This window comes from Aegilops tauschii, chromosome 3 (genome assembly GCF_002575655.3).
Source record: "Aegilops tauschii subsp. strangulata cultivar AL8/78 chromosome 3, Aet v6.0, whole genome shotgun sequence".
NCBI classification, from domain to species: domain Eukaryota; kingdom Viridiplantae; phylum Streptophyta; class Magnoliopsida; order Poales; family Poaceae; genus Aegilops; species Aegilops tauschii.
In genome coordinates, this window is record NC_053037.3 from 436138175 (window position 1) to 436147597 (window position 9423).

Below are 9423 nucleotides of genomic sequence, written 5' to 3' on the forward strand. Positions count from 1 at the left end.
CAACGAGGTGCAGGTCGACTGCGACCTTCTCCTCAGAGCTGCATCACAAGTACAAAGACTATTCCGAGTGAAGAGCAAGTCCCACTCGAAGACGAACACAAGCATATTCAGAGATAAACCAAGTTCAGATAAATCCTAAGGTTCCAGACCACGGATTAAAGTACTCAGGCATCAAGCCCGAAGGAGTTTAACGGTTACAAAATCACTCGGCATCCCGAGGCAAATTTAAGGTGAGGCATAAAGTTTGTTCACTCCGCGGGAGGTGGGCTGGCGGGCTCGACGAACTCGTCCAGGTAAATTCCGTCAGCAATCCGAGTGGCGACAGCAATGAAGGTTTCCATGAAAGATTGGAAGTCGTGCCTCTTGGTATTGGCAACCTTGATTACTGCTAGCTTCTCTTCTCGTGCTTCCTTGTAGTGGACACGAACCAAGGACAGAGCCACATCAGCGCTGCATCGAGCAGAAGACTTCTTCCATTCCTGCACTCGACCAGGAACCTCATTAAGTCGAGCCATCAGAGATTCGAGGTCATTTTTGAGTGTCGCCCTTGGCCAGAGTGTTGTGTCGATCCGTGACATCACGACTTTCAGTCGAGCAAGATAGTCGACAACACCAGCGACACGAGATTCCAGTCGGAGTACGTTCATGGCAGCTTCGTCCTTCACAGGAGAGAGGATGGGGTCCAAACTTGTCTCAACTCGCCCAGTTTCTTCCTCGAAGTTCTGGCAAAATTCTGCACACACAATTCAATGATGAGTCAATGGTTGTATATCGAGTCGACAACAACAAGTCAGTCGGACAAAGGAAAGCACCTTCAAGCATGATGAACAGCTTCTTGGCAAGCCCTCCCAGATAATTCTCCAGGTCATCCCGCTTGCGAGCAATGCCTTCCATCTTTTCGGTCAGATTGTTCTTGTCCTTCTTCAGGCGAGTCACCTCCTTGTTGGCTTCATTAAGGGCAGTTTTCAGCTTGGCGTTCTCTTCCTCCAGTTTGCCGATTGAAGCCAGCTTCTGGTCGGCGAGTGCAGTTTTCTCTTCGGCTGCTTTCTACGCGGCCGCAAGGTCCAGATCCTTCTGCGCCAGAGCCTGGTTCATTGTTTCTGAAAGAAATAACGCTTGATTCAGAAAAAGCAAATAACACCCGGTTCAGCAACAAGTCAGTCGACAAGTTTTTCGTACCAACGGCTTCATCCTTGGCCTTCTGCAAGTTTGTCTAGGCTAGCTCCAGATCAAGATTGAGCTGAATCTGCTTCTGCTCCAGGTCAGTAAAACGAGCTCCAAGTTCGCAGGATTTCTGTAATCAAAGGACGGTCAGTCGACAGATGAAAAGGTTGGCTACTTCAGAGTAATAGAGTGATAAATTCAACAAGTTCTAAGACTACTGCCGAATCAAACATCCAACAGTAGTCTCGGGGCACCTAGTGGGTGCACTTAGCGTGCCCCCACTGGTCCAGTTTCCACTCGTCATGGTCTGTCCAGGCCGAGTGTAAAAAAAAGAAGAAGAAGGTTGTTCTTAGACCATAGTTGACTGCCCGCAGCCGACTACGGTCTCGGGGACTACACCCAGTGGGTGCACTTAGCGTGGCCCCACTGGTTCAGGTTCCACTTGACATGGTCCGTCCAGCCCGAGTGAGAAAATTCTGATTCTCAGACCAGAGTCGACTGCCCGCAGTCAACCATGGTCTCGGGGACTACACCCAGTGGGTGCACTCAGCGTGCCCCCACTAGTTCAAAGACTCAATCGACACGACTTAGTCGACTCAAGATACAAATTTACTCAGTGGCAAGTCAAATCACCCAGTGGGTGTACAAATGCAAAACGCAGACTGGTAGAAAGATCCCTCAAGGAAAGTTTTCAGGTAGCATATCCTAACAGAACAAGCGACAAGCTAAAGAATCAGTCGGTGATCAACCAACCTGGACGTTGCTTTGGAGAGCTGAGCTAGCGTCGTAAGCAGTTTGGCTGGCTTCCCGGGCCACCTTCATCTGCTCCATCATGATGCCTGCCTGACGTATGGCCTCCTTGGCAGCACCCACTTGGTCCTCTGGGACGTGATGTGTAGTAAAGAGTGAAGATGGATCGGCTGGAGTCTGCGCAGTCGACGCCGAGGGCTGAGCACTCGTCAATGGCACGGCGAAAGTCACAGAAGTCCAATTGGCATTGCCGCCCTCCTGGATTATCGTTTCCGTCACCGGTGTTGACTGAGGCACTTTGCCAGTTGACGTCTTCCTGTTTCTTCTTCCCTGAGGCCTCAGCGGCACATCCTCGTCGTCGTCTGGAAGATCAATGACATTGGGAGGAGCTGCAGAAAGAATCAATCACCAGAAATTCAATCGACCAATGAAATGGCCGAGTAAATGAGGACAAGATTACGAGAGTCGTACCCGGATTAGAGGTGACTGCATCTTCCATTTCCTCGTCTTCATTCCTGTAAGCAGAAGTCTCAGAGGTAGCAGCACTGCAAATTTCAAGATTCAGTCAGTCATGTCTGCTGCAATGAGTCGACCAAAATTCAGTTCATACTAAACCAAGAAATCAAGTCCAACTATTACCCGGAAGCAATGGGGATGGCCACTTTGATCTTGGGCAAGGCCTTCTACGGTTTTGACGGAGTAGCTTTTGATAGCTTTGGAGCCTTCTCAGTCGGCGCCGGAGAAGACGTCCGAGGACGCTTTGAGCTCTGTCCGGTCTGCGCAGTCGCTTTACCACGGATACTTGCCGGGTCGTGAGTTTGTTTGGATCGCCTTTCGGTGCGAGGGGGTGAGTCGACTTCTTCACCGTCCTCAGAGTCGTCGCTTTCGTCGTCTTCTTCCCCATCAGAGTGCCACTCGCCGCTCTCACCTCCGCTCGCCTCCCCTTCTGGATCCTGCTCCTGCTCTCCGTTAGGCATCGAGTACATCTCAGTGAGGACCTGAAAGACAACAAGTGAAACAAATGTCAGTCGATTGGCAAAGAGCAATTACACGATAGATCAAGAAAACACTCGAAAATCCAGAGGCAGACCTTGTCAGGTTCATACGGGTTGCTAAGTGGAGGGATCCTCCTGGATCCTCTGGGGTTATCCTTGTTACCAGTGATGCCCCTCAGGCACTGCTCCACCGTATCCTCGTCGACTTCCTCTGGGTGGATCCGAGTGGTGTCGTCAATGCCCGAATACATCCACATCGGATGATCACGAGCTTGAAGCGGCTGAATGCGTCGTCTGAGGAAGACTTCTAACAGATCCATGCCAGTCACACTGTCACGAACCAGCTGGACCACTCGCTCGACCAACACCTTCACCTGCGCTTTCTCCGCCGGAGTCACTTTCAAGGCAGAGGGCTTCTCGACTCGAGCCATGGAAAAGGGGGGAAGTCCAGTCGACTGGCCTGGAGTCGGCTGGTCTTTGCAGTAGAACCAGGTCGACTGCCATCCTCTGACTGACTCGGGAAGGATCATGGCTGGGAAAGTTGTTTTACCTCTCATTTGGATCCCAAGACCCCCACACATCTGGATCACATGCGTCCTCTCATCACTCGGATTGGCCTTCTTGACCGACTGAGAACGACATGTGAAAATGTGCTTGAAGAAACCCCAGTGTGGTCGACAACCCAGGAAGTTCTCGCACATGGACACGAATGCAGCAAGATACATGATGGTGTTGGGAGAGAAGTGATGAAGTTGTGCTCCAAAGAAGTTCAGAAAGCCCCGAAAGAAAGGATGGGGAGGCAAAGAAAAACCGCGGTCCACATGAGTGGCGAGGAGAACACACTCACCCTCCTGCGGCCGCGGCTCGGTCTCGTCCTCCGGGAGCCATCCTGATCCGTGGGGAATCAGTCCCTCCTCGACCAGATCATCGATGTCGTCCTACCGGATCGTCGACCGAATCCAATCGCCCTGGATCCAGCCGCGAGGCAAGCCGTACCACGACGAGGATCCGCCCCGGCTGGTCTTCTTCCCCTTCGCCCTCGCCGTCGCTTTCTTTGTGCGCTCCAAGGCCACCGTCTTTTCCTTCCCCATTGCAGCGGGCGGCACCGAGAGCAGAGGTGGATGCAGTGGAGAAAACGGAGGAGAAAGGGGAAGAATAGGAACGCACTATGCAAAAAAAACCCCAACCCGGCGCTTTATATGGGGTCGTTTCCGAGTGGCTGACCCGTGGGCCCAGGCGATCCTGTCAAATCCCGCAACAGTCGCGCGCGCAGTACATGGCGAAAAAGGTGGCGCGGGGATCGAGGCGCCTCTGCCTAATCTTCTCCGATTACCGCGGCCTCCTCCGCCCCGCGCGCTTCCCGAAATTCGAATCCCGCAAGATCCGCGAGCAGCAGAGCAATCTGTCAGACTGAAGATTTTTTCCATATCAACACTCGAAGCTTTTCAGTGAAAGTTCACCCGACAAACTAAGAATGGATCAAGGCGACTGAAAAAGAAGTTGAAGTGACTATGTCGTTCATTGATCCCAGCAAGACGCTTCCGAAGCGCAAAAATTAAGTCGGAAGTATTTTCAACTCCTTCTCCACTCGAACCCTGAACCATTCGGGGGCTAATGATGAAGCTATGTACCTAGGGTATGGTCATAGGCCTGACCTAGACACCCTCCCCTAGGACATCACCCTAAAGTCGGAAGCATTCAAGGGATAGCATCATCCACTCGACCAGAAGCATTCCACTCGGAAGATCCAATGTCACTCGACCGACGCAGAAAGCACTCGACGGACAGAAGGTCTAAAGTCACTCTGCATAGCAACGGCCGGACGTTTCCTCTGTAGACTTAATGGTCATTTATGCCACTTTATTATTGGCGTTACCAGAAACGCCCCACCTTTATGTACCTTAAACCCTGTGTAACTGAGGGCGAGAGGGGCCTGGCGAACTCTATATAAGCCACCCCCCTCCTCGGGGACCGGGGTTCGCACCCCCTGTAACTCAACACACATATAATTCAGTCGACCGCCTCTGGGCACCGAGACGTAGGGCTGTTACTTCCACTGTGAAGGGCCTGAACTCATAAATCTTGTGTGTACAACTTCACCATAGCTGAGATCTTGCCTCCTCATACCTACCCCCCATTCTACTGTCAGTCTTAGATCCACGACAGCGGCCGCCCACGCCCCGCATCAAAGACCTCCGCCGTCGCCATTTTTTGTATACATTTAAAACATTTTTAAAATATATTTAATATTTTTCAAATACATGATTTTCTAATACACGTTATACATTTTTCTTATACATCAGGAACATCTTTCATATGTACGGTTGACATTTTTAAATACATGATTAACATTTTTTACTATATACTTCTGATGTCTACTTGTGTCCGTATGCATTGTACATTATTTATACATCACAAACATTTTTCTATACACGTCTAACATTTTGTAAATACATGATTAATATTTCTTCCATATGTATGTTTTGATTTCTACTTTTTCTCATACACGTATATTTGTCATATACAAAGAAACATTTTTCATACATATTTAACATTTTTTAAATGCCTGATTAACATTTTTTTCAATCACATTTTTTTTCAAGAACATGCAAGAGCATTGCATGTCTTTTCCATTAAGAATGAGAAGAGAGGAACCGAGTCACAGGATCATTACAAAGCATTTCCGCCTAGGCCCACCCGGTGCTACGTTCTAGTGAATTTGAAATGGGTATCCACCCTCTACCCTAGCGCGAATCCAAAGCCGGAGCTCAGCCCTTATGAGCTCTACCGTGGCTGCGGCCGGTGAAGCCTTGCGCTCGAAGACGCGGTTGTTGCGCTCGAGCCAGATGAAACATAGAGTGGCGAGGGTCGTGGTGTTCAGATGTCTTCGTTGGATCGCCGGCACCGCCTCCACCATTCTACTAACGGCTTCGCGCCGTCCGGAGTGAACCTGTGTAGCCTCAGCGGAAGCAGCATGTTGTACCAGACCTCGCGCGCGAACACACAACCTAGGAGCATGTGATTGGCATCCTCATCATGTTGGCAACACAGCTAGCACACCCTTGTGTGCGGCATGTTTCTACGAGCCAGCCGATCGGCCGTCCACAGCCTCGTTCTCACCGCTAGCCATGCGAAGATCTTCGCCTCAAGAGGAGCCCAGGATCGCCAGATGTGCTCAGCGCACGGTGCAAGCTCCCTGCCCAAGAAGAAGGTGGCGTAAGTGTCCCGGGAGGAGTATCTGCCAGCCACCCCAAGAGGCCAAGAGAACTCGTTTGGCACCTCCGAAAGGATGACCTGCCGCACATCCTCCCAGATGTCGAGGAACTCGGCGATGGCCACCGTTGGCGCCCCACGAATAGCGTCAACCCAGGCATGGTCATGCAAGGCCTCCGCCATGCTCATCCTTTTGCCGGCCGCCGGACGAATTGTAGGAGATTTGGAGCCCTTAGCGCCAGAGCGCGATCGTTGAGCCAAGAGTCATGCCAAAAGCTTGCTCCGCTCCCGTTCCCGATGGTGCACCAGAGCGCCGCCTGGCCTAGGGACATGGCCATGTCCGAGAAGCCAATCTCCTGTCCTTCCCAGGGCCTATCCATCATCGTCTTCTGCAACCAGAGCCAGCGCAGTCGAAGATCTTGGTTCAGGAGCCGCAGGTTGAGCACGCCCAGCCCACCGAGAGGCTTCGGGGAGCAGACGATTTGCCAAGCCACTAGGCAGCACCCTCCCCTGGCATCCTCGAGCCCGCGCCAGAAGAAGCCCCTTCTCAGCCGATCGATGCATTTGAAGAACCACGGTGGGAGGTCCAGCGCCATCAGGTGAAAGATAGGCATCGCCGTGAGCTTGCAGTTCACCAGTGTCAGTCTGCCCGCCCGACGGAGAAGGCTTGCCTTCCACGTAGGCAGTTGGGCTGCAATCCTGTCCACGAGCGGCTGGAGCTATGTGCGGGTCAGGGCACGCAACGATAAGGGAAGGCCAAGGTATGTGATTGGCAGCTCCTTGACGGCGCAGCCCGCCGCCTGAACAATGTCCTGCACGTCCTCCACACTGCAGCGGATCAAGGAGATGGAACTCTTCGCGAAGTTGCAGCGTAGTCCCGTGGCCTCGCCGAAGCATTCTAGGATTCCCTTTGCCGCGTCCATCTCGGCGGCCAATGGTCTGAGCAGGAGGATGGCGTCGTCTGCGTATAGGGATAGGCGATGGCGGACACCTAGCGCACGGAACGAGGAGAAAACTCCCGCCTCCTCCGCTTTTCTGAACATGGCAGTAAGGACATCCATGACGATGATGAACAACATTGGAGAGACCGGATCTCCTTGGCGCAGCCCCTTTCCGTGCCAGAAACTTTCGCTGGCCAAGCCGTTGACGAGCACCTAGGTGCTTGTCGTCGAGAGAAGAGTGGAGATCCGCCTGATCCACCTTGGGCCAAACCCACGATGCGTCAACACCTCAAGGAGGAATGGCCATGAGACGCTATCAAATGCTTTGGCGATGTCGATTTTGAAGATGATAGCCGGCGCTCGCTTGCGGTGGAGAGTGCGGATGGATTGTTGCACGAGCATGAAGTTGTCCAGGATAGACCTTCCAGAAATGAGCGCGCTCTGATTGCGGTCCACCAGCTTAGGGATCAGCGGGCCGAGCTCGGTCGACAAGGCTTTGGCGAGGATTCTGGCGAAGCTATGAATGAGGCTTATGGGCCTGAAATCTTTGATGTCAATGGCGCCCTCCGCTTTTGGCAATAGAATGATGAAGGCCTCGTTAAGCCTGTCCAACCCCCTGCCATCCGCGTCGTCGAAAGCCTGGACCGCCTTCATTACCGCCTCCTTGATAATGGCCCAGCATGACTGGTAGAATCTCGTGGTGAAGCCATCAGGCCCCGGGACCTTGTCAGGCTACATGTCCTTTACTGTGTTCCAGATAAGGGTTTCGGACAGGGGGGTCTCGAGCGTCGCAGTGTCAACCGCCGGCAGCTCTAGAGCAGCCAGGCGGAGCGTGTGCTGCCGCAACACCGGCCTGCCCAGTAAGCCCGCGTAGTAGTCCCCAGCCATCTCACACATGCCCGCCCTGGATGTCGCCTCCGCCGCTCCGCTCTTCAGCCTGAAGATGTGATTTTTCCTGCGTCGCTGGCTCGCAAAGATCTTGAAGAACGCCTCGCTTGCCTCACCAGCCTTCGGCCATGAAATGCGCAATTTCTGTCGAGCAATAGTCCGCTGCAGAGACGCCAGCCCGAGCACTTTCTTCTTGAGCTGCTTGCGGAGCCATGTTTCTCCGCTCGACAGAGGCCTTGAGTCCATCGCCTGATCGAAGCACAGGATGAGCTCGTTTGCCAGCAGCATCTGCTCCTTGATGTTGCCAACCTTGGCCTGGTTCCACCTGGTCAGCGCCTTTGCAGTGGCCTTTAGACGCAAAAATAGATCCACGAAGGGGTTGGCCTTCGGAGGCAGCGAGTTCCAACTCCCTGCCACGACATCATGGAACCCGGGAAGAGAAGGCCAGTAGCTCTGGAAGTGGAACCGTGATTTGCGATGGAACGAGACGTTGGTTGACATGAGTAGCGGGCAGTGGTCGGAGATGGAGGAGGACAAGGCTTGCAGCAGGTGCCCTGGGTGCCCGGTGTCCCAATCTGCCGTGGAGAACCAGCGGTCGATTTTTCCAGGGTAGGGCGATTCCTCTCGTTGCTCCACGTATAGTGCCGTCCAATGAGACATGCCTCTTTAAGCTCCATATCGTTTAGGAAGCACCGAAAGCTCCCCATCATGCGCCTATTGATCATGTTGTTGCTTTTGTCCGCCGCTTCAACAATGAGATTGAAGTCTCCCGCCACTGCCCAAGGCCCCGCACAAGCTGCCCTGATAGCCCGGAGCTCATCTAGGAACAGAGGTTTCAACGTGTCATCGGTTGGGCCGTAAACTGCGGTTAGTGTCCACTGGTTGCCCTCCCCAAAAACCATCTCCACCATGACATAAAATTGATCGATCCGGAATGCGGGCACCATGGCCACCGTGGAGTCCCATGCGACGATGATTCCGCCGGCCGTGCCATGCGTAGGAAGAGCCACGAACGCGCCAAATTTTAGCCCCAGCAGCGAGTGGATCACGCGCTGATCAACCCTCTCCAGCTTGGATTCCAGAAGGCACACTACCGACGCGTCGTCCACCAAGCTTCTCATGGCAGCCCCTCTAGCTGCAATGTTGAGACCCCGCACGTTCCACACAATAATATTATGATTTGCAATCTCCATTACAAGGCCTACATGCCACCAAGCCGACCCTCTAAAATTCTAGAGACAGCGGGGACTCCTCAAGGGGGACGTCTAGGGAGAAAAGCCTCGCCAGGGCGTCGATGCGGTGTTGAGGCAGCGGGCTCCGAAACAGCTGTGCATACTTCTGCAAACAGTCCACCGGCGGCTCATCCTCAATCTCACAGATGCCCATCTTGGACATCAAGACCCGTTGGGCACGCTTGATGTACGACGACGGCAAGGATTTGGCATTCTGTTGCAATCTTGCACTGCGACGGC

General features: G+C 53.1%; 1 protein-coding gene across 1 annotated transcript; it reads right to left on the reverse strand.

The window, feature by feature from the left end:
* Positions 1-7795: 7795 nt before the first annotated feature.
* On the reverse strand, positions 7796-9144 carry LOC120975902 (uncharacterized). Its single transcript, XM_073511924.1, has 2 exons — positions 8610-9144; positions 7796-8526 (listed from the first exon to the last, which is right to left on the reverse strand). Exons 1-2 carry the CDS (start codon positions 9142-9144, stop codon positions 7796-7798), a joined length of 1266 nt encoding a protein of 421 aa, XP_073368025.1.
* Positions 9145-9423: the final 279 nt, after the last annotated feature.

Bases quoted from the DNA above. Each gene is read 5' to 3' on its own strand.
- LOC120975902 (XM_073511924.1), bottom strand. From the start codon at position 9,144: ATGGAGATTGCAAATCATAATATTATTGTGTGGAACGTGCGGGGTCTC. The intron at 8,527-8,609 runs GTCTCATTGGAC...TCTCCACGGCAG, and splicing joins TATGGAGCTTAAAGAGGCAT to ATTGGGACACCGGGCACCCA.